Source organism: Astatotilapia calliptera, chromosome 19 (assembly GCF_964374335.1).
Source record: "Astatotilapia calliptera chromosome 19, fAstCal68.1, whole genome shotgun sequence".
Lineage (NCBI taxonomy): Eukaryota > Metazoa > Chordata > Actinopteri > Cichliformes > Cichlidae > Astatotilapia > Astatotilapia calliptera.
Window position 1 is genome coordinate 12037363 of NC_137440.1, and position 25845 is coordinate 12063207.

The 25845-nt window shown below is 44.8% G+C and overlaps 1 protein-coding gene across 1 annotated transcript; it reads right to left on the reverse strand.

The window, feature by feature from the left end:
- Positions 1-168: 168 nt before the first annotated feature.
- Positions 169-24210, reverse strand: LOC113012379 (filamin-A-interacting protein 1-like). The gene is made up of 6 exons (XM_026152527.2): positions 23985-24210; positions 11509-11786; positions 11022-11195; positions 10613-10791; positions 1468-4273; positions 169-796 (listed from the first exon to the last, which is right to left on the reverse strand). The coding sequence occupies exons 2-6, from the start codon at positions 11779-11781 to the stop codon at positions 590-592; spliced, it is 3639 nt and encodes a 1212-aa protein (XP_026008312.2). The 5' UTR covers positions 11782-11786; positions 23985-24210; the 3' UTR covers positions 169-589.
- Between the last annotated feature and the right edge of the window lie 1635 nt (positions 24211-25845).

A 25845-nucleotide genomic window follows, 5' to 3' on the forward strand; every position in this document is an offset into this window, starting at 1 on the left:
TACAGGAATCAACCAGAATATTTGTTATTCCAAAAATATTTACGTAAAGCACAGGATATGAATTTTTTCATTTCCCTCAATCCTTGGATGCAGGCCCGGGCAAGAAGCACTGGTTGCAGGTACACAGATGAGTTAACATAAGTGTCTGCATAAATGATCACACCACACTTTGCTCTAATATCACTTTTATTTACAATATTTTCAATACAAATCCTTTAGAAATGCACCAAATTTTCACATAATTGTGTACTTTTTGTGTCTAATATAAAACAAATAAACTCATTATAGATTAAATATCCACCCCAAGAAAGAAGCCATTGATAGCAGCAGAGTCTTACCCAAATGCCCATCACAACACACTGTAAAAAACAACAAAACAAATCATGGATGTTTCAGTCTAAATGGCAGAAATGCAAATAAGAAGTAAAGAAGTAGAAAATACCTTATAAAAAGTATAAAATCAGTCTCCTGCTTAATAATAATAATAAAGAAATGCCTTGTAAACTATAGTTGAGTTGTACTCAAACACCACAGCTTTTACTATGAATCTCTCTGAAGCACCATGTAGATACGTTTGGTACTGTGTCTCTCAGGCTTTTCCTCCATTCTGTAAAGTACTGCTATTCACGCTGGATTTCTTAACTTCTATCCTCATAGACTGACTCTCAGCCCGCGACTCCAGTTTCACTCCACCGGAGACCCCCAGGGATCCCAGCGCAGCCTTTCCCGTCTTCAGGCTCTTGGACATTGGGATGCGGGTCAGCCCTGAGCGCGGTGGCTGGGCATCGTGCCCGGTCTGTTTGACAATAGAGAGAGAGTACAGTTTCTCAGGCAGGAGAATGAAAACAGTTGAGCCACACCGACACTAAGTTATGGATTCATGGTAAAAATCATGCAGGAAACAGGAATTGTAAATTAGTGCAATGTAACTGATCTTATGTGCTAAAAGAGCAGCACAAATGAGAAATGTAAACATTTATTTTTCACTGAGCGAGCGAGTGCTTGTCCAGGCCAGGTTTCAGTACGCTGCTGACGGTGCCAAGCTGTTTTGTGTCAGCCAGAGCGCGGAGGGCCCCGAGCCACGGCTGTTTGTGAATGTAAACAGTAAACACAGTGTAACAACTATAAATTACAGCCTGATTAAAGCAGGGTGGCAAAATTCCACCTCATTATCTCTGCTGCTCTCAGACCTGCACATGGCCCCGTTTCTGTCACACTACCCATCGGATCCACAAAGAGCAGAGTAAAAGGGGTCCCGGGAAACACCACACACAGTGCTGCATTATCTCTCATCTCCAGAGATGTGAAAAGAAGCTCATGGTGAACTTAGGAAACCGCTATCAGCTTGAGTGTTCCTATCAACTCTTTGATCCAAAAATGTAAAAGAAAATGAAGAAGGTAAGGAAAAGAGATGATCCAACTTAAAGAAAACAGGAATTATCCAAAGCTGGATGAAGGAAAACTTACCATGCCTTGTGTCGTTCTGGAAGAGGAGGACGTAACAGGAGAAATTGTAATGCTGCTCATCACTTTGCTCTGCGTGCTCCTGGTAGTAGTGGTGGTGATTTGACGAGGCGAGCGCAAAACTGTCCCAGTCGATAAGGTCATTTCCTTGCTCTCTGTGACAGCAGCCACCGGCCTGACGACCATCTTTGGGGCGATGTTGTTGCCTAGATGAATGTGGATCTTGCTATCGTCAGTCATGGTGATGATACTCGTGTTGCCGTGACCCTTTCGTACAGGCGATGGGACCATCTGCTTCTCGGGGGTAACCTTGAACACGGCTCGGCCCATGGTCATCTCCTGAGGTTCTGGGGAGGCAGATGCTTCGCACGCTACAGCTGTGCTCACTGTCATGATGGAGACAGGGGACAAGGGTCTTCCTGAGTTAGTGGAGGAGGTTCGGCTGGTTTCTGGAGACTTGGCTCTAGATATAGCTGTGATAGTGACTGGAGACTTGGCCCTTTCGGGGCCCTGAGACACAGCGGGGGACTTTCTCCGCTGGGTCGGAGCAGTGCCGGTGGGAATGATGGTGATTCTGGATTTGGGTTGAGATGGATTGGGGCTGAGGGGAGCGGAACTAGAGAAAACGTCTCCAGCAGTCGGGCTTCTGATTTCAAGAGTTGCCATGTTGTTTTGGTGATCTGGTGTCACTCGGATGTGGAAAGGCTGACCTGGCTTCTGGGGCATGGTCAGCTCAGAGGAGAAGCTCTCTCCATTGTGCAGTGGCTTCTCCAGGTGGGTCTCTTGAGGGCTGTTGTCCTTTCTTCTCATCCAGGGAATCCAAGATCTCTTGATACCTAAATCACTGCCAGATGAAGGTGAACGCTCAACAGCACTGCCTTTCTCTGCTGGCTTCTTCAGGCACTTCTGTCTTAAGTTGTTCATAATGTGGTTCTCTTCTTGAACAGACTTTCTTATAAAGCCAGCCGGGGTATCCTCCTCTGCTGGCTCGGAGGACGACGCTTCTGTCTGCACGCCAGTGGAGGTCACCGCCACGTCCACTATTCTTCTCCCATTCAAGCTGGGTCGCAGCGCTCGACTTTGACGCTTAGCCATCTCCAGTTCTTTGGTGAGATGGAAAACTTCAGTGCTCATGTTCTTGGCTTTCTCTTCTTCTTCCAAGAACCTCTGCTGCAGGACGGAGAAGTCCACTTGGAGCTGAGAAAGCTGGTCTTCTTTGTGCATGAGTTCGTGGATCTTCTCCTTGAGCGCTACCACGTCACCTTGCAGTTCCCTGGTTCTGGCCTCCTCTCTCTTGCAACGTTGACGTAGATCTTCCTCCTGGCTTTCCTCCTCTCCTTTCTCGATTGCTTTATTCCGTGCTATCTGAGTCCGCATTTCCTCCACCTGCTGGGACAGAATGTTGGCTTTGTCCTGTTCACTCATGAACTTTTTCTCCAACATGTCGTACTGATCCTCTGTCTTGAGAAGATCTCCCTCTACCACTTCGAGCTGTTTGAGACGGTTTTTCAGGCGCTCAATTTCAAACGTCAGCTCCTTAACTTTGTTGTCATCTCTGATGATGGGCTCAGATGTTCTCTGCATGTCACATTTCACTGAATTCTTTCCAGAAAGTTTTTCTGCTTGCTCAAATCCATCTAACTTCTTTTTCATTTGGTTGACTTTAGAGCTAAGGTCCTTAGTTTTATCAATTTCATAAGCTAGCTTAGTGCTAAGCTCGCCCTTTTCATTCGTTAAAGTCTCTATTTTGGTTTCCATCTCTGATTTCAATTTTAGGAGCTTTTTGCTTTCTTCTATCAGCTTCTCTGTCACTTCCATAACTTTATTCTGCTCAGCTTTGACCAGGTTGCTTAAATCGTCCTTTTTCTCCTCACATGACTTCACTGTTTCCATCAGGGTCTTTCGTTCTTCCATCAATGCGACGGTCAGTGATTTAAGCTTACTGAGGTCATCCTTAAGGCTCAGCTCAGACTTTTCCAGCTTTATCTCAGATGACTCGAGCTCTTTCATACGAATCTTGAGAGCTACAACTTCGTCTGAAAGCTCTTTGGTCAGGCCCTTCTCTTTTTCTAGAGCACCGTGTAACTGTGCACACTCGGCTTTGCTAACGCTAAATGCTCCCTCGAGTTTTTCCAATGCCATGATTCTTTTTTGGAGCTTCTCCACTTCCAGTCTGAGGTCTTTACTCTTATTGTCCTCCTCTTGTAGCCTCTTCCGTAGCTCCTTACACTGATTTTCTGTTTTAGTAATCTCCTCATCCTTTCCTTCCATCTCCAGCACTCGTTTTCTCAAGTTCTCTAATTCAGCAATCAGGTTTGAGTTGTCACACTCCCCCCTGCTGATCTTCTCCCTTAGCTCATGCAGTTCCTCCTCAGATCTCCTCAGTGCTCTGTTGCTTTCCTGTAGCTCCGCAACCTCATTCGTGAGGCCTGAAAGTTTTGTATTTAGTTGACGATTGAGAAGCTCCTGACCGGCTAGCTTGGCACTCATCTCTTCGTGTTGTTGCTTGAGCTTGTCGGCTTTCTCTTTAAGCTCGGCCTCGAGGCTCAGCACCCTGTGTCCATCTTCCTGAGCACGCTGCCTGGCTTCACTTAGAGCCTGCTCACGCTGCTGCAGCTGCTGGCTGAGCTCCTGGACCCGCTGGCTCTGCTGGTCTATTTGTTCCAGGTGCTGCTGCCGCTCATTGACCAACATCAGGGTGAAAGACTTCAGCTTGACCAGCTCCTCTCGCACCTTGGTCAGACGTTTGGCGTGTTCGTTCTCCTTTCTGAGCTGGTAGGCTTTCTCGTTCTCAAGCAACTTCTTCAGTCTGAAAGGAACAAAAAAAGAAAGGGCATTATTCTGGAAGGTCACTGACTTTAAACTTGAAATTTGCATGTACGGGAGGAAACTAGAGTCACAACTCCAACAGAGTGAATCTAGGAGCCTGTGGCAGGGATTAAGGACAATAACGGATTATGAAGCATCAACAACCGGTATGACGAACGCAGACTGGCAGACAAGCTGAACACTTTCTATGCTCGCTTCAAGGCTGCATCATCAACAAGTGCCCAGTGGAGAGAGTGGACAACTTCAAATACCTCGGAGTTCACATCACGCAGGACCTGTCATGGTCCTGCCACATCAGCACCGTGGTGAAAAAGGCCCGACAGCATCTCTACCAGCTCAAACGCTTGAGAGACTTCCGACTGCCCTCCAAGGTGCTCAGGAACTTTTACTCGCGCACCATAGAGAGCATCCTGACGGGAAACATCTCCACCTGGTTCGGGAACAGCACCATGCAGGACAGACGAGCTCTACAGAGGGTTGTGCGATCAGCTCCGCTCCGAGCTCCCTGACCTGCACTCAATCTACAGCAGGCGGTGCTGGACCAAGGCCAGGAAGATCGTGAAGGACCTCAGCCATCCCAACAATGGACTGTTCTCTCTGTTGAGGTCAGGAAAGCGATTCTACTCCCTGAAGACCAACACAGAGAGACTGAGGAGGAGCTTCTTCCCGCAGGCGATACGGTCTCTCAATCACACCACCACACAGTACTGACCCACACATGTAGTTCTTACACACACACTGGACATTCTGGACATTTGTTTACACCAGTGGCCACTGCACAACTACACTGCGTGGTCATCTAATCTAATCACTCTATCACAAGTCACTTAAATAAATCACTTTAAGCATATTTGCACTGCACAAGACACTTACATGTGGATTGCACAGCCCTGGACATTATATTTCTTGATACCATTTAGTACTTTTACAGCTGCTGGTATTGTTCTATATTTCTTCATATATTCTTATATATTTCTATATTGTGTAATTTGTTGTACAATTATTTTATTTTTAACTTTAATATCAATATTTTATTTTATTCCTTCCAAGCTAAATTTACCCTTCATTTTAATTTTCAGATTTATTTCCTATCCTATTCATAGTCTTTTTTTCTTTAGGTCACGAGCAGTTGTCTAAGCATTTCACTGCATATCCTACTGTGTATGACTGTGTATGTGACAAATAAAATTTGAATTTGAATTTGAAAACTTTATGCACTGACTCCACACTCAAACAGTGGTATAAACAAGCCCAGCACTTGAAGCTATCTAGAAAGAACACGGATAAAACAATTATCAGTCACAGTCCTGGTAGAACACATAATTCATGCTACAGTGTCCCAAACAAGCATCCAGAGGAAAACCTGTCAGAATGAAACACTCCAACATTCCTACTATTTTCAATCCTGCCAAAGCAATAGTACAAGAGAACAAACTGCTACTGAGTTTCACCAACACCCCCTCACCAAGCAGTCATCTTTTCTCTTAGCTCCTTTCTATGCTGCTCATGTCCATTCTCATTTCCAGCTCGAAGAAAATCCATACAAAGCAGAATGCATGCAGATGCAGTTCCTGCCTGTACACTCCCGGGGATATTGTAATACAATATTCAACCTGAACCTTTTTGCATTGCAAATTAAACCAAATTACAAGAAGCATCAGCACAACAAGGATGACTGTGCATTTTAAACAACTCGTAAAGAGACTAAATGAGCTCCATTCAAAATGTATGTGGTCACAAGACCTCAGAAACTTGCTAGATTTAAAACTTACCCACTATTGATGCTCTACAAGTAGCACATGAACCCTGTTCTGCCCGTGCAAAAATCCACAGTAGCAGCAATAGGAGTAGCAGAGACCTCCTGTCACTTAAATCTTCCACCGGCACACTCCAGGCGTGGCATGAGGGCAATGAAAGGTGAATAACTACTGCGAGGAAACAGCAGACTTCTAGTGAGTGATGCCACCTCATCCATGTAAAGCAGTGTGAGAGTGTGTGAGAGAGAGAGCTCTGCTTCAGACACTGTGAAGGGGGTGGGACCCTTCCACAGAACCAGTGTTTTGCAAAGCTCCCCTCAGTTTTAATGCTTTTTATAAAAATAGAGATTAGCCCAATATAACTTTGTTTCCAAGTTTACTCCAAAAAAAATGAATTAGTGTTAATGCTTTCTGAGGCTCACATTCAAAGTTATATCATTGTTGCTCCATTTTCCATTCTGTGTGCAGGATAATGTCTCTGCTGTGAGCTCACTGGTACAAGAGAGAATGTCTGCTGCAGTTGCACTTTAGGGGAACCTGGACATGAATGAGGCTCCCTGCAAAGTCTACATATGATGAGGAAACCAGATATGGAAGAGTTGGATGCCTCCCTTGAGGTGACGGAGACATGGGAGGATAGAGACATGGCAATAAGAGTACGAAGCGCTACATCCAGACTGCAGCGCGGGGCCGTGTAGCTACAGTTAATCATTTAAACAAAACCACAGTTTAAAAAAAACCACGTCTGCCAGTGAACTTGTAGATAAACATCGACATTGATTCATAATGCCAGCAGCTTCCATTGCCAAGTGTGTTTAGCATACCTGGCTACTGTACAAAGAGGCCGTCCACATGTGAAAGTGTAGCTCATAACATTTCATACTTACACAGTCAGAAGTCACTGACACCCTAGAAACTGGAACTCTAAAATTACTTTCATGCAAAGGTCAGAGTCATGATGTCAGAGGGGTTTGGCACTTGTGGCCAAGTCATGTAGATTTCTAGTTTACTGTTACTAAGGAAGAAATAATTGTGGTGTACAATGTCCAAAATGGGAAAATACAAGTGTTTGTGTTACCGTTTCTATGAAGCACAGCTTAGCTTGTGTTTCAACTTTGCAAGAAATTGCTTTGCGTCCATGTAAAAGTGTGTGTGATCTAAAAGCCTGTGTCAGTAGGATGAAGATGGATGTAGAAAACAAGTGGCAAAAGGTGCAGAGCCTGAGCTCTGTGCACTCTGACTTGGTGTTAAAGGAGAGCAGACAGCATGCTCGATAACGGCAAACAGTTTAAGTTTGGAGGCCACGTCTTCATTTTGTGTGCGTGACTTTGCGCTCTTTGAAACTCCCGTCAGGAGTGGGAGCTGCTTCCTCCGTCAGTCTGAACACATTCCACTGTGCCACTTGAAATATTTAACATCTTGACACATAAATTACTTGTTGTCTGAGAGGGTGTTAATCGCTGATGGCTGCCGGTCTGAAGGAGCTTCTTCTCTGCCCATTTTCTGCATTCCTCAAGGTGTTTGGCACAAGAGCGTTTGACTTCTCTCTCTTCACTCTCATCTAGATGGCTGGAGGAGATCACATCCATAAGGATGAGAGCATGACACGCTTCCATCTCACCTGAGAGAGTGAATGACTGTCTGTTTGCATGTTTTTGTGTAGCTGTTAGCACTTGTGTCATGTTCTCTTTTAAATCTGTTTTTCCTGTTTATGTTAACCCCTCCAGCCCCTGGCTACTTTTTTTCACTTTCTAGGTAAAGTTTTAGTGAGTAAAAACTCCATAAATCTAAGGCCTAAGGGAAAAACCTGCTACTGTGTGGACAGCAAACGTCTGTCCCATCTCTCAGTGCAAGTGAGATTTGAAAAACAAAATTGGAAGTTTTACTTCCGGCTAAACAAAATTGATGTAAATTAGACAAGAATAACACTGCGTGAGCTTTACTGCGAGCTCCGTCAGGCTTTCTCTTTAATGAATATACCATGGACATGTTAGATTTCCTCCTGGAGTTGAGCTGTTTTCGCATCCCTGTGTATGGTGCAAATAGAGGAATCTGAAACGTGCAGGTGTTGACAGAGTAAAGACCTGGCAGAGTTCATCCTCTCTGCTCTCTCTCTTTGGGGTGACAGAGGCCGCCATGTGTGCGAGCCAAGGAACCTGCTGGAAACCACCTGGCATGAGATGGGGATCAACAAATGATCGAGTAGAAGTAAATTAACCCGTTTAGTTATGATTTGGTCGCTATTACCAACCGCAGCACTTACAGCTAAACTTCACTTATCCTTATCTCTCTCAATAAAGGTTATCTTATCTTATTAATTATAAAGTTTCAGATCAGATTCTTTTGGAGTAAAGTTGTGGAATGTCACTCAAACAACTTCACAAATATCAATTAGTTGTTTTCCTTCAGAAATGTTACAATAACCTCATTTGAATATTTGCAGACTCCTTTTGGTTCATGTCGGTGGTAAAGACGGACAATTTTATAGGTGTGGTCAGGGTGAGACCACTACCTATGTACCTCACTGCTTATGCCAGGGGTCTCGAACTCCAGTCCTCGAGGGCCGGTGTCCTGAAACTTTTCCATGTGTCCCTGTTGCAACAAGCCTGAATACAGTTAGTAGGTCATTAGCAAGACCCTGTAGAACGTGACTGCATGCTGAGGTGACAATTCAGCCATTTGATTCATGTTACAGCAGCTCATGAGTGAATGAACATGGTGCAATAAAAGTACTGTTAGAAGTAATTTTTCCACTTCAGCACGCAGTCAAGTTCTATACTCTTACTAATGACCTACTAATTGTATTCAGGCGTGTTGCAACAGGGACACATGGAAAAGTTTCAGGACACCGGCCCTCGAGGACTGGAGTTCGAGACCCCTGCTTATGCAACACAGAAGAGCTCGACCAGTCCAGCTAACACAGCAGGATACACCACAGACAGGTCAGCAGTCCCTCTTTCCTGTTGCTAAAACTCATGAAATACATGCAGTTTAAGCTGGTTGTGTGCACTCTTTCACTAGGGCTCTGTTTAAAACAGGGGTGGGGAACTCCAGGCCCCGAAGGCTGGTGTCCTGCAGGTTTTAGATCTCACCCTGGGTCAACACACCTGAATCACATGATTAGTTCATTCGCAGGCCTCTGGAGAACTACAAGACATGTTGATGAGGAATTTAGCCGTTTGAATCAGCTGTGTCAGATCAAGGACTAAAACCTGCAGGACTCCGGCCCTCGAGGCCTGGAGTTGGACAGTGCTAGATTAAAGTATCAAATTTCACATAAATTTACTTTAGATTAGTCTTTCTCAAACTGTGGGGTGGGCCACAGTGGTTGGTTACTGCAGGTGGTCGTTTCTGTGGGTAAATTCAGCTGCTTATTTCCCAGCTGTGTGTGTGTGTGTGTGTGTGTGTGTGTGTGTGTGTGTGTGTGTGTGTGTGTGTGTGTGTGTGCCCGTGCAAAGAGGTAATGTCACAGTTTTAAAGCAACTTTTTCACAGTCATTATAAATTGCCACATAAGTGCTCCAGTCTGTCTTACAGATGATTATGTCGTCCACATATTTTGCTGTTATTTTTATTTTGCAAACTATGAGTGCAAATAGCTTTAAATTATGCATCGCCGTCCGTTTGTGGAAGCTGCAACAAAACAATAACAAAAGAATAATCTCCAACAACCAACAGTCAATTAAACCCTTTTATATGGGAGTGTTTGCAGTTAGCAGGGCCTTCTCTCTCATACACTCCCATGGCACAAATACGCTCTCACATACAGGCTTGCTTTATCTCTATGAGCCTTCTAAACACAGAATTTCACCATCTCCCCTCCTGTGTTGTGTGTCCATGCAGCCGCTCTGAGGTTGCGAGCCCATGTCACAACCTCAGCAATGAAGCTCTGACATGTCCTTTAGCCCTGCGCTTGTCTTTCCTGCTGTTCTTCCACCCCATGGCTCTGTGTCCTCTTCTCTCAATATCTGACCTGTGTCTTTCCCACAGCAGTCCAAGTCCACCCTGCCTCTGGCCTCTCTTTCCTTGAGCTGCGTGACTCTCCCCTGCATACAAAGCTATGCGAGGTTATCATTCAGTAAGCGGCACCTCCCTGTCTTCTCCCGTCTCGCTTGCGTCACAGGTTCGATGAAGCCATCTTTCATGCAGTCTGAGATGTTTTTCAAGCATTCCTTCCCTCGACTCTCTCCCTTGAGCCACTGGATGCACTGGCTTCATAGACTACACTGGAACTGCACTTTATGCTTTCTTCTTCTTCCCCTGCTGCTTTTACCAGGTTCTCCTTCACAGTTCCTCCTTTTACTTGTCATACCTGTAAAATTCTGTATGAGCATCACATGATGTTTGCAGTGCTACAGCAATAAATTTACTTTCTGTACACCATTTTTTCACTTTATGTGCATATTGCTTTCTGTTAAATGAACATATTTGTAGGTGCTTCTCTCAAAGCTTATTTACCAAATGATTTAAAATAGCGGGGCAGCTAAACAGTGTCCAGGTTCAGATAATGGTGTTGCAATTTTACAGCCGCTGGCTCTTGCATTCCTTTCCTGATCTCCTCACCTTTCTCTCTCCTGCTCCAGGAGGTTGGTGAAGTCGTCGCTCTTGTTCATGTAGTCGGCGTGCTTCCTCTTCTCTGTGTCCAGCTCGTGGATCGTTCGCCGGTGGCACTTTTCTGCGAATAGCAGCTGACCCAGCATCCGCCGGTACGTCTCCTTGTGCTTCTCCTGCAGACGCTCGAGCTGAGACGGCAAAGACGAACACGCACACACAGAAACAAATAATTCCAGTTGCTGTGGTGCAACATGCCGAGTGTTTTGTAGCAACAACCTCCTGCCAGGTGGTGACAAAAACATTACTTTTATTAGTTTCTGTCTTGTGATTTCTTGGATTTCGAGGGTCTTGAGGCCTGTTAATAAAAAAGTAATTTTGATCATCCCTCAGGATTTGTGACTGACACTCGCCTACTAACCTCAGTCATCGGTTTCTGGTAGACACTGTGGTTGTGTGGTTTGGTGCCTGTGATGACGCCGTCTCTCTGAAGGGCCTGGAGGGCCGAGCCAGGGACCGCGGAGCCATACTGTGACTCAAGGGCTTCTGGGGAACTCTGTTTGGACTTCAGCATGCAGATAACATCCTCTCTGGCCTGAAGTTACACAGAAATGATACAGAGGGTGTTAAAAACTTGCTAGTCTTTGCTTTGTGGATCACCAGTTTACCTTTCAGAGTTCTCTTAAGTACCAACTCGATAAAGTCTAGGTGTGGTTGTCAGTTTTCTCTGGTATGTTACATTTTAAACCACAAGAGAGAGCTGTTGTGCAAAACTTGCAGTTACTCAAGCCAATAATGTTCAGGTACTGCGCTCATCCACCTTTTCTCTTATCATTGCACTTGTCCTGCTTACAGCTGCAGATCACATACAGAAAGCTAAACACAAAGGGAAACAATGCCTCGCCCACCTGAATCTCTCCTTCCATGATTCCCAACAGTGTCAGCAAATCCTCTTTAGACAGATCCAGGATGTTCTGTCTTTTATCTCCAGCCTTGGAGGAATCCAACGGTTTGTCTTTGTCAGAGATCACCTCGACCTCCACTGTTTCCTCACCATCTTTCTGCTGGACTTTGGCCTTCAGGGTCTTCACAGGCAGGCTCACTTCCTGTTCTTGGTCACCCTGTGGAACTCCAAGTACCCCATTGGCTGGGGTGTCCACCCCACTGCTTTTGGATCTCATCCTACCTGAACCAGAGAGAGAAGGAACAGGTTTCTCTGTTTTTAATTCAGCCTTTTATTCGGTTGCATCCCACTACCATTCATCTTTTTCCTTTCATAGGTATTTTTGGTTCAGGAGTGTGTTGTTTGAGTTTGGCTTCCATTCCTGTTCACATTAACAGACCTTCTGACCTGCACTGATCCGATGACAAACACAAGCACAATCATTGTGTTTGTATTAAAACTAGATAAACATGTCTTCTGTTAACATCCCTAATCTGGAGTGAATATCAATAATTACCCACCTGTGTGTGTGTGTGTGTGTGTGTGTGTGTGTAGTCCCAAAATCACAAAGGCATATAAGGGTGAGTGTTGGTAGAAGTGCATGTACTTATCACTGGTTCACAACTTCTGCTGTCATTTCTGAATGTTTTAAATAATTTAAAAGTAGTTTGCAACTGAGCCTGTGCACAGCATGAGTTCATTTGTATTTATGAGTCAAGTTTACAGTTGTCAAAGGTTGGAGACACAGCTACAGTCAATTTAGAATAACCAATGAACCAAACCGCCGGTGTGGCTTCTCAGTCACAGTAATCCACACAAACTCCACAGAGAAAGATTCAAACCCACGACCTTGGTGCTGTGAGGTGACCATGCTAACCACTGAACCACTCTGCCACCCTCTTCAGCTAATATCATTTTTTTAAAGTTATGAAAGCAGTGGGTACAACTTTTGGAGGACATGGATACACAAACTAATTTATATTTATCCTCCTACGACCTGGTGTCCACACATGTGGACGTCACATTTTGGGTTATTTAGGCCAAAATCCTCAATTTTGCTCTTCAAGGGCCTGATATCCACTTACAAGGACATTATGCTGCCACTGTTCTATTGAAATTTTAAACAAATATCCTCATATGTGGCTCTCATTTTTCTCAGAAACAAAAAAAAAAGGTCAAAAAAAAATCTGGTAATTCTTTGTTTTTACATTCATCAGGTGCCAATCAGCCCAAATATCAAAGAGAAACTTAAAATGCATGTTGTGGAAGAGTTCAGGTCTTAGGAGGTTAAATTAGTTACAAAAAATGGCAAAAATGTGACATTAAAATTTCCACATTTCTGTGATGCTAAAACAAAAGCTAGGGGCAAAGACCTCTACCCAGTTCTCAAGCTGGGAGCTGACTCCACACACGAGAACAACAACCAACAATGTTAAGAGACTGAAGAGAAGTTTGTTTCTCTGTCTCTGTGAATGTGAAAACGTGCGTGTTCTTGTGTGTGTGTTCACGTTCTGTACGAACAGAGTGCTCTTTGTGATCGGTTTCAGATATGACATCAGCAGCTCTTTATAATTACAAACAGAAAAGCACCCTGAGCACCTAGAGTCCCCCTGTAAGCCCACAGTGATGTCATAGCGCCCTGACCTCTGAATCATCCCAAATAAGCCGTCCAAACTGTCAGGACTTCTCTCTGGTGCACGTTCATGGAAGTGTGCGATAGAATTCACACATATGCTCTACTGGAACATCAGTAACTATGCGTATCAGTCCAACCTGATAAAAAAGTAAAGCTCAGTTAGATTTTCTATACAATTTCGAGAAGTTTGAAAGAGAGTCTATCAAACTGCTGCTTCACATCAAGAGAAATGCTTATCTTCTTCAGTAATAAAGGTCACCAAAGTCAAGACTGCAGTGAATTCCAATGACGCTTGAAACCGATCTCTTTGAATCCCACTTGTTTCGGGGAAAAACACCCATGTACGAAAATTGGGGTGCAAGATAACAGTGGCAGCATCTCTCAGTTCAAATAAAGAGGAAAGAAAATCAAACAAACGGACCCATTAAGTGCATCCTTTATCTCAGAGTTCAGAGAGTGCACTTTGGCTCCGAGGAGATCTGGTTCTTAACTGGAGATTAATGGCGGTGCCTTCTTTCCTGCTCATACCTATTAGTTTCAGCTGTAGGCTCGCTAACGTTCATTCCAGTGTTGTGGTGCAGCAGTGTGCGCGAGTGCTGATAGTGTTGGGTCCACCATTCAAACTGTGCCAGTGTTTCTGAATGATGCCCAGAGGTCGAGGGCATTAAAATGACCACCTCTGGGACACGAGCGTGACGAAACACAGAAACATGTGTAGTGCTGCAAATGACTCTGGCAGACTTCCTAAGGACAAGATGGTTGACACCGAGTGAGGACCGTGATGGTTTATTTTTAATTTCTGGGCCGACGCCATGAAAATCCAGCTACTGTAACAGCTCGGCTCACTTTGCAGTGTTACTATCGTTCAGCAGAGAAGGCGGGCGAGTGCAGTTAGAGCTGACAGATGTAAGAATAAAAATAGCTTCAGGTCAAATTCAGTCTTGTACAATAAAAATTCATATGAGGAAAATGTAAGAATGCATTAAAAGTAAAGCAAACAATCAAAACAAGGTTTCAGACAAACTGCCCCAGAACACAAACATTAATTCTGATCTTATTGTTGAAATGCAGCTCACTTGACTTCACGGCAACTATATATGTTTTTATCATGTTTAGCTCTGAATAAAGGCTTTTGTCCTTTTTCCTAATAGGGGGCGGGACCCTATCTCGCTACTACAGGCTCAGAGGCAGGTCACACCCCGGGCAGGTGACCAATCTGAAGCAGGGCTTTGAGTAAAACATACAAAACTTTATTTAAACCTACCAGCTAATGCAGGGGTGGGCAATCTCAGTCCACGAGGGCCGGTGTCCCTGCAGGTTTTAGGTCTCACCTTGGGTCAACACACCTGAATCACATGATTAGTTCATTACCAGGCCTCTGGAGAACTTCAGGACATGTTGAGGAGCTAATTAGGCCATTTAAATCAGCTGTGTTGGTTCGAGGACACATCTAAAACCTGCAGGGACACCGGCCCTCATGGACTGAGATTGCCCACCCCTGAGCTAATGCCTTTCATTTAGGTTTTTGGAAATAGCACATCATTTTCTACTTAGTTTAGCACTGATTTACAGTACTAATTATCCTCCTCATGAAAGGCAGTATTCACTCTTCTTTTATCTCTTGTTTGGCCTCCACCAGCTGAATATACAACTGTGTCCTCACAGGAACGGTTCTTGCAAAACTAAAACACGGATCGTAAAGAAAGCTCAGATGAGTCCATCCAGCACTCCGTGGCTCCCGCGCCGCCACCCGCCTCGTCCGCTGGGGGTTCTGGCGAGTCCGTCCAGCCTCCCGTCTCCGCTGGGGGGCCCAAGGGGCCCGTCCAGCCACCTGTCTCCGCTGGGGGGCCCGAGGGGCCCGTCCAGCCACCAGCTGCTCCACCGGCAGCCTCATACACGTCTGCAGTAGCAGTGTCATCCACGCCGCCGCCAGCTGCAGCGCCTCCGTCTCCGGCTTCATCCTCGCCAGCTGCAGCCTCCGCGTCTCCTTCCTCGTCAGCTGCAGCCTCCGCGTCTCCTTCCTCGCCAGGTGCAGCCTCCGCGTCTCCACCCACGCCGTCGCCTGGTCCAGCTCCAGCATCATCAGCTTCATCCCCGTCTGTAGCATCAGCATCATCAGCTTCTGCTTCCGCCTCGTGTGGTCCATCCTCGTCTGCAGCGTCAGCTGCTGAGCTGCCGTCTGGTCCTGTGCCCACCGAGCCTCGGCCAGTACGCCTGACACTTAAGAGCCCCCGCCGCTTTCCGCGGCCGGCCCCCTGAACAGCTCCGTCGTCTCCTTCGCCGCCGCCGTTGCCTTCCGCGCGGCCAGCCCCCTGAACTGCTCCGTCGTCGCCGCCGCCGCCGCTGCCTTCCGCACGGTCGGCCCCCTGAACTGTTTCGCCGCCGCCATTGCCGTCCGCATGGTCGGCCCCCTGAACTGCCCCTGTGTTTGGGCTGTTTTCTTGGGCTCCGGTGTTTGCTGTGCTCTGCTTTTGTTTTCTGTTCCGAGCCCTCCGTCCTGGGCCCCCGCCGCCCGCCCTGGGTTGTTTTCTGTTTGGTTTTGTTTTTCTGAGTTTCGGTTGTCTGGAGCCAGCCCTTAAGGGGGGGTGGTACTGTCACGGTCCTGGGTCTCCTGACCCAGCGTTTTTAGTTCTTTGTGATGTTTGTATTATTGTACTTGTGTGAGTTATTCTATGGTTTCTAGTTTCGATCCCTTGCCCTTCATGTTTCTCTGTGTCCCCTCTGTTCTGTGTAGTCTGTGTCTGCATGTTTGAGTTCCCCTCTGTGTCTCTCGGTTCTTAGAGTCCTCTGCCTTATGGTTTATGTCTCTGTGTTTCTTGGTTGATCTGATATCCTCGTGTTGGTGTTGTTCCCAGATCATCATACTAAATGTTGTTCCAGGATCAACATTGCAAGTGACCAATCAGAATGTTGTGACGTCATACTTTTGCGACTTCGGGAAAAACCGGCATAAAACAAAAAACTGTACTAAAGCTGCGTGAAACTGCCTCTGTCCGCCGATCAACGGACCCTGACCCTAACCCTAACCGTAACCCTTTAATAAACAGTAAGCAGAATTGATATTGTCCTTGCAACATTGGAATTTCATAAATGTGTGGTGGATCATAAATTTGATAATTTGATTAGTTTTCAAGTTGTACATCTCTGTTCCTTACATTTCATGTCATGCCCTTATTAATGTTTTATTTGTTGCTTTGACTGTTTTCGAATAGAAATGCAGTGGGAATATAGAGGGAGATAAGTAGTGAAAGTTTTGCCTGGGTTGATTGTGCGTCGATCCATTGTTAATGCCTCAGGGCTCCAGTAGGTGGGTTCGCACGCTGCCTCCTTCACCCAATACAGACGAGTGAGAGTGAGAGCTGCGTGTCTGTGCCGTTCTTTCACCTCTCCTCACTATTTCCCCTGTTTAAGGTAACTGTCATGCACAAATCTGTATAAATGTGTGTTACTGTTGATTATTACATTGTTATCATTGTTCATTGTAGCGGAAGATGTGAATTGCGGACTATTTTGCTGAGAAGTTCCAGTTAATCTCTGTTGCTGCGTATGCTAGTTTTCGCTATTACTCCGCCATATTGTGTGAAGATTTTTCTGTTACGATCTGTATAAGTTAACTACTGAAAGACATGCAGTACTTAAAGTATTATTTCATTGCTGTGGAAAGTTAGTGACTGTGTCAGCTAACACGTGCGAGTTAAAAAGATGTTTTTGCCTAATGCTACAGTTCATGTTACCTAAAGTATTCTCATCAGCTAATGCAGCGAACAATAGTGACTTAGTTTGGATACAGTTGTCCTGAGACTGAGTGCATCCATAAGAATATTGTTTTGGTTGTATTGCTTCTGAAACTCAATACAGACGAGTGAGAGTGAGAGCTGCGTGTCTGTGCCGTTCTTTCACCTCTCCTCACTATTTCCCCTGTTTAAGGGCACAACAAATGCACGAATGGCTTGGCGCGCAAAAGAATAACGTCACAACAATGTGATTGGTCACTTGCAATGTTGAACCTGGAACAACATTTTCATGATGGTCTGGGAACAACACAAACACGAGGATATCAGATCATCCGTGTTTCTTAGTTGCTGTCTCCACTGTGTCAAGTTCGCGTCTCTGTGTGATACTTCCTGTTTTACTTTGATGGTCCGTGTCCTATGTGAATGTGTCCTGCTTTGCTTGTCTCGTCAGTCCTGATTTCTCCCAGCTGTGCCCTCCTTCTGTGTCTCATTCCCCTCGTTACTTCCCAGTGTATTTAAACCCTGTGTTTCTCTGAGTCAGTGTCGCGTCGTCCCTCATGCTGTGTGTGGCTCTCCCCGTGCCTTCTGGTATGCATTTTAATTAGCTTTTCCCAGTTTAGTTTTGTATTGCTTGTGTTCTATTTTCCAGCAATAAAGCTGTGCTTTTGAGTTCAAGTTCTGTCCCCGTGAGTTTGCGTTTGTGTCCAATCCCTGCCTGCCACACAGCCGAAACATGACAAACACTGCACAGAGTGTTAGAAAACTAAATATATCTCAACGAGAAATGCATTTGTCTTTAGAAATCAACTTTTAATTTATTATTATAACAAGTCCAACATTCCTCAGCTGCACAACCTGATGACATTTAATATCCAACACTTCCTGGTAGCAGAAAATAATAAAATCATTACAGTTTCACGGCCTTTGCTGATTACAGTTTAACAACTTTTGCAGAGTCCATAAGTATTTGGACTATTTGACCAGGTTTTTCTCCATGTGCAACCACAGCTGATCTGAAATCTTGCTGTTGAAACTGCTACATATTTATCATCCTCATGGCCAATTACAGGCAACTCATGAACACAACTGTCATGTGTCAAAGCCCACTGTCTTCACAGTTTTGAGTCACCTTGACTGGTCGCTGCAGTCTTTATCAATTTAATTCCGCAGAGAGACAAGCTGGGATTCCTGAGTCACGTGACCTGAATTCCTCCCTGCCGTGAAGCATTCCCATTTGTCTTTATGGAAAAGAAAGGAGAGCATGCAGACAGTAAATCTGTACTCTAACATCAATGACCACCTGTCACAATGTCCACACACACTCACAGCATCTAAGCCATCACCACTGATGGTGCGGCATCCAGTACTTCAATCTAATAAGAAATATCCTAAAACCCAAGTCCAAGGCCTGAGTCTAAATTTAAAGTGGGACCCATATCTGCCCCAAGGCTTGGGCAGGTCCAGCTGTCACACACGTGTATTTATAGGCCCCAACAAAGCACGTGCCTCCATTCCAAAGTGATAAAAAGAAACTGTAAAAGCTAATCAGTGGTCCGCACCGATGTTCACTTTATGGCTTACATATACCTTTAGTCCGAATGATGTTTGCTCCCAGCACGCTCTAATAAAATTTAATAGGCATAATGTTGTAGCCTGTGCCAGATACACTAATTATGTTATGGTTACACACAGAGTTAGAGTTGGAGAAAATGACTGAAAACTTATTAAATAAATGAGTCATTTATTTGCCAGTGGTTGGTCTGCTTGGGCAGATACGAGCCCTCAATCGCACAAAAGATGGTGGAAAGTCAACTACCTGCATCCTGTGTGTGTTCATTTGCAGATATTCCCTTTAAAGACACCATTAGCTGAAATAAAATTATAGCATGATAAGGTCACGAGGCTACTGAAAACTGAGCTTGTATGTGATGCTCGTATCAAGAGGTTGGGCCTGGTGGCAAAAAACTGGCATATAACCAAATTGATCTGCCGGATGAGGACGGAGGTGATGAATAAGGAAAAATGACTTTTTTGATTCGGTGTGATTTGATGTATTCACAGCACAAACCCAGCGTGACCAAAAAAGGAGAGAGAACTGCACGAGAGCATTAGGGTACCAGTTCTGCCAGAGAACACAGATAAAATGCAGCGTGCTCGAGCAGCAAGAAAAACACACCAGCCCTGCCAAGACATGAAAGCTCCAATCAAAACCGTCTCTGCGGATGGCTTTCGAAGCTACCAGTCAATCCATTTATTATTGAAACTTTTGTGAGGATGCAAGGGTACAAAGCCGCAGTCTGCTCCAGGAATCCATTTTGGGAGACGGAGCCTTCGAGCCGAGACGGCCGGTGGCCTTCACGGGTCAAATTTTACATAACAGTCTTTTCCTGGGAAAACTAAAGACTCTGTTGGCAGAAAAAGTTTGGAGTGATACTTGTTCACATTCCTTAAAGATTCTGCTTTCATAAACGTTCTTCTTGTAATGTTAAACTGAACCATCAAAAAGATTTTGTGCACATAACGCGAGCATTTACAGCTTGTCTTACTGTAATCATGGCTTCTATTAATACTTAACTAATGCTGGCATAGCACACTGGAGCAAAATGTCAGCATAGGTGGTGGGTTTCATCTTGTAGTATTCTCCTGATGTCACATTAACCTGATCCCCTCATGGGAACCAGCCGAAGCTTGAACAGTGAGCAAACCGAGAAGAATGCAGGTGGCTCTCTAAGTAAGTCTTTGCTATTAGAGCAAACACGCTCTTTGCTTGATAAACACTCAGCGCAGGTAGGCCGTTAATCAGTCACTTATAAAACAGGACGCATTCGTGAGAGTTGTTGTGAGGGCACTTTGTTAAATATTCACTCAAGCTGTTTATTCACTCTTACTGTGTAAATCCACCGGCGAACCTAGCGAGATGAAACATGCTCAGATTTGGGTCATGCATTATAAACACTGCTGCACATGAAGCACACTTAGATTAGACATAGTCTATTAGAAACATAGTTTCAAACACGACGATAAACGTTCACATTTTAACGATTCCCATAGCAACGGCATTTAGTAAGAGTCACTTGACTCTCGTTGCTAAAGTCTAGCGGCAGCATCGGTAAACCAACACCAACTAATGAAGCACTAGATCTTTCTAGATCTGGTTATCATCTTTACCCTCTCTTAAGGAAGATATTAAGTTCTGAGTGTGCTATGAATAGAAACAGCAACATATGGATGAAGCACATTCAAACGTGGGAAAGAGACATAGGCTCGGCCATTTGTCTAAAATCCTCTGAATGCCAGCTGAAGTCAGCGCGGAGCAAAAAATGGGCGACTGAGAGAGAACTTAGAAAGTCATCTTAAAGCACACATCAAACGTCTGTTTGGTTTCCATAACATGTTTTCATAGCTGTTCAGAGAACAGTGTTTTTGTGCTAACTTGCAGCTCTTCTCCAACCATTAGAGTTCTGGAATTTATTGGGAATTGGACTGGTACTGATATGGTGCACTGGAGCACTCCAAGTCCTTTTCTACTGCAAACCTCATTCACCCAGTTTCATACATATTCATGCAAACACTGTTTTCTATACCTAAGAGCTTTGTCTGACAATTGTGCACACACACACTGGACTGGAGTAGCTGTAAAATAAACATCGACCTTCCGACGGGTAAGTGACCAACTCTACTTCTTGAGCCCCTGTTGATCCCAGCTGTATGCCAGGGTGGCGACTTGCAGAACAATCACAAAAACCTGGCAGGCACAAAGGCTCCTCCCTCCATTCTGTCCTGCGTCTACTATCCTCTTCAGTCACACCAACAGCACCCAGAAGCTTTTTTAATCATTCAAATTAATAAAAGAAAATGTTGATAAAAATGTGTCACCGCTACCAAAGGTGTAAAAGTAACTGTTGCTGGAGATGAAAATTGAGCTTAGCAACTCAGCGACCCAGATATTTTATCTGAGGAGGGTGTGGAGACCAAAACAGAGGTAAAAAGGCTCCAAAGGTCAGAGAGATTAAATATGTGTGGACGGGAAAACAGTGGGCAGAAATTTCAGCTTTAAAGTTTAAAGTTTGCAGCTGGCCTTCCAGTAAACCTAAGCTATCGCACGTCGCAGCGCTCGGAATGATAATGTAACACATGGCTAACCACAAATCTCCAAACTGCTACCCATTTAAGTTTGTAAGTGAGCATTTGCATTGTCTTGTGCTGGTGCCATTGTCAGTTGTTTACCTTTTTTACAGATGGGAAAAAATGAAAAGCATTGTTGCAGGTGAGACAAAAATAAACTAAAGCATAACACGTCTGTCAGAGAAGAGCTCTGACTCGCTGAGAGACGTGTGGAGTCACAGAGTGATTGGTTCAGGGACAAAGACGGCCTGTCTTAGTCACAGAGGCCAGTCATCTTCATTCTAAAGGTGCCTTCAGATGTTTTACTGTATATGCTGGTTTGTTCTCTCCTGACCAGTAATATCACTGGAATGATGAAGGCTGGTGTAACTTATCACACAGGAAATCACCAGGAAAGTCATGATTATGTCACTACTGGCAAACAGGGGAAAAGTTTACAGAATGGGTCGTGAGGTTTGTTCCCAGCTGTGAAATTTGAAATGTCTCCTGATGCAATCCATATTTAATGCCAGAGCGGTCCAGGCACATCATGGTCCAAAGATCCGAACCTAATGAATGACATCACTCGTCTTATTATCGTTAAACATCAACAGCCAGTTAACCAGTCCCCTGTTTTTAGCACGTATGCGTCGCCATTCTGACCACAACATATCAAGTGCTCTTTAGAATATCTTGGGTTGCCATGGAGTTCTGGGCTTATTTTTAAATGAAGGGCACATGAGTTATAAGTGCCGCTGTTCTGCGAAACATCCCGAAGTATCTAAACTGCATTTTTGGAATTCAAGACCAGGGGCATTTATACGACTGTAGCTGTGCATGTGTCGGTGACAGCTGTTGTCGAGGCCCCCCAGACACGCAGGAAAGACACCGGCTACTGGCGGAACAAGCTCCGCCTCCTGTTTCTGTTAGTGCACGTGTCATAAAATGAACTAGCCCACATGAACACGAACACACAAGATAGAGGTACAGGTGCATATCGATGCAAGTATAAAGAACGGTATCATGATAAGCAGCATTTACAGGGTGCTGAGGTGTCGGTGTCAACGTTTAATCCTGGAACAATGCTGTTCTGTCATGTGTACCACTGTGTACTCACTGCTAAACTATGTCACCTTGTGCATGAGAAACACCTTAAGTGACATAGAGCTCAAGTGATGTCGTGAGGTGACACACGAATCAATGCTGCTCTGGCGGAGACCCAGCCTCAGCTTAGTTTCAGTTAATCAGAGACTGCATTATTGATTTACACAAAGACTGATCCATTAACAAGCTGGGACTGATTACAGTCACAGATCTGTCTCTTCTGATTGCTCATTCAGCTGACTGAATTTCTACAGTGGCCAAATGTAACTGAGTACATTTACTCAAGTACTGCATTAAAATACATGTTCAGGGTTCTTGTTCTACTTTAGAAACCTTTATGCTTCTGTTATATCTATTTATATATTAGGCCAAGTCTGTGTATGTTTTACATATAAAAAAATAAAAAGTAAGAAAAAAGAGTTAAAAACAATCCCGAATTGAATCAGCTTTATTTCTATGGCGTAAAATCACAACAACAATGTTATATTGTAAGGTAATACACTGCATGATAATACAGAGAGAACCCCAACAATCAGATGGCCTCCTATGAGCAAGCACTTGGCAACAGTGGGAAGGAAAAACGTCTTTTTAACAGGAAGAATCAAACTCCAGCCCCAACCTGCCACGGTCACGTGCGAGAGGAGGAGCTTAGCCACTCCATCAGCAGCATGCAACATACATAGTAACACTGCAGGAATAACAATAACGCACTGCAGTGACTGTGTGACCACAGAGTAGCTTTAAGTATGCTTTACTATCAATAACCCACGAAATATCATTAGAATTCCTTCCATCGGTGAATTTCACAGACTATCCTGAGAGTGTGCAGGAGTAAAGAGGACTTACAAGCACAGAAATGTTAATGAGCAATCTCTCTGCACCGGGTCTCTCTGTCCTGAGGCAGGGCTGGTACCACTGGAAGGCAGGAAGGGAGAGGCTGCGCTGCGGTCTCGAACACTCAAGGAGGAAAGAAAACCCTCGACTCATCAGCGGGAGCTGGCCTTGAAGAGACCGAGGCGCATTTCACATTTTTCTTTTCAGTTTACTGAGACAGGGTGACGTATGGCCTGACAAACAGCGACTGGCAGGAGCCATGTGTCTCCTCCTAAACACTGGTGACTTCATGTGAATGAAATGGAATTCATTTCGGTGTCATTACATCCCATAAATATTCCAGATGAAAGATGTCATCGTGCTGCAGCTCGTCGGGCCTAAGCTTCTTAATGCTGAGCAGCGCAGCAGTGAGAGCTGCATGAGGAGGCGAAGGCGGCGCGTGTGGGAGATGTCGGGGGCAAAGGTCGACTGTGTGAATGTGTACGATATCATTCTCATTTCTTTGCAATATCTCAATAAACCACCATGCCCTGCTGTGTTGTGGGTGTTTCCTCCCACATGCCCACATTCTTTACAGTAAATGGTCTCATTCACACAGTAACAACGTGTAATTCATTGAGAAATGTTTGATTCATGACTTTCTTTTATCCGAACGTGCTGCATTTCCATTATCAGCACAGAGACTAGTCGTGTGTCTGCTCGCACACTAATTAATTCAAAATGTTTAAACGCTCATTATTTGGAATTAATCACACAGGAATGTGGGGAATAGTGTTTTCATTCACATACTGCAGAACAAATGAAGCCAGGAGACTCTTTTGACCAGTGCTCTTTACTGGCTCAATAAAACTGATGACAGCCGAGCAGCAGCAGCACCTGCACTCAGCCGTTTCATTCACTACAGCCTGAAAGCAGAACAGCTGATAAGCTCCACTCTGCTAGAACCGCATGTTTGTCATTGGCTCTTTCCCTCTAAATAGCAGAGATTTTTTTTCTCCAGCATGAGAGATGCAAGAGATGATCACTCACCTGCCGCTCTGATGTTTCCAGAATGTTTAACCAGTTAGTAAACACAGCAAGTAATCCTAGAATCAAAAATAATAAAAGGCAAGAAGGAAATACAGAGTCCACTCGTATCCTCTGGCTTGTGTGGTCCACTGGTGGTGTCTGCTTCCCTGCTCTCTCACTCTCTCCCTGCCTCTCTTCTTTTAGGTCGTCGGGTCAAGAAGGGAATGGTAGAGAGCAATAACAGAGGACTGTAACTTCCCTCTCTCTCACACACACACAGATACACACAGATACACACACACACACGCCCTCTCTCGCTCCCACAGCCTATCCAGTTCTGTTTCACATAGCAGGCTAGCACACACCTCTCATTTTCTTTCCCTCCTATCCCTTCAAGAAGCCAGTTGATGAGCGGTGTGTGTGTGTGTGTGTGTGTGCGTGCGTGTGTGTGTGTGTGTGGAGGGGGGCATGCGCTATTCTCTTCCCGCTCTGTCTGAAAGAGGCCGTTGCCTGGTGAGGTGGACTGTGATGTCCTTTGTCACAGGGCCAGATCTTTTCTCCAAGCCACATCCACCATCATCCCTCTCTGTGCTTTTTGACCAGAGTCACATAAGCCAGAAGTATACTTCTATATTTAACTCATCCACTGCTGCCAGCACGGGTGCCACTAGCAGCTGAGGCTAGCTGAATGCTAGATGTTTTGGCCGGCCATTCAGAGAGCCAACTCTCCCCGCTGACCCTCGGTGACAGCTGAACAGTGCTGTGCCATTCTCACAGGCTGGGAAAGTCCAGTGACAGCAGCCACCCAAGCCCTAACAGTGGCCGAGTAACCGCCAATTGCCGTCTTGGGATGGTTGAGCGTGGCCAAACTCTCCAGGACTTTGGCAGCCAGGCTGTCTTTTTGGCCCTGCTTGCAGAAAACAATCTAATTTAGGGAGGCGAGCAGAATCTGAGGTGCGGTAATTGTGCTCTGCATCAATGGGAAGAGCTGCTGCCAGGGTGCTGCTGAGTCAGAGTGAGTAAATGAACCTAACCTTGGTTCACCTACCTGTTTTATATGTGGGGTAGTTCGCTCTCAAGTCCAGCATAAATAAATATATACTGAAAAGCAAAGACAACATCTAGTCCATGTAGTTTAGATCATAACTGAAGAGCTCATTACTGCTGGGAACTGTGCATCTTTACTGGTTATAAAAGCCCGGCACCAGTAGCACATTTTCTTGACACGCTGATTTGCGATGATGAAAAAGAATAAGTAAAACATGGCGTAGGATGGAAGGCTTAGAGACAACGAAATAGGTGAGTCTGAGCTGGTTTGGATCTGGGCAGAGGACATCTAAGGACAGGGATGCCGGAGATGGGGCCAGGCAAGAGGAGAGGAGCAGTACGGATGGAGGAAGATGAAGAGGATGGGAAGAGGAATGCATGATTCCCAACAGGAAGTGAAAATGAAAAGGGCACCTCACTCTAGAATCAAGCACGAAGACAGATGTGACCTATTGAATGAAAAGGAAATGCCAAAATGAAAGGTGTCTAGCAGCTCTTCTAACTCTGCACTGAACTTTAAAACTTTGTCTTAACTGTAAAATATCTAAGCAGTAAAACTATATTTAAATATTTGCAAAATCTCATCGTCTCTCCTTTCAAAACAGTACATCACATTAAGGACATAATGGTTCCTTTTCAATGCTACAGTTCATCACGGCTCATACAGATGGTTTTGTAATATCTTGCCAGCAGTAGTCCAGTATATGCTCTCAGATTTGATATCATATACGCTAATGTAAGGAGCATAAACTGTCCTTTATTCTGCATGCGTGTAAATTATGATAATGTAAACAGTGAAGTGAAAGCACTTTGCATGTGGCCCATGGCAGAGATC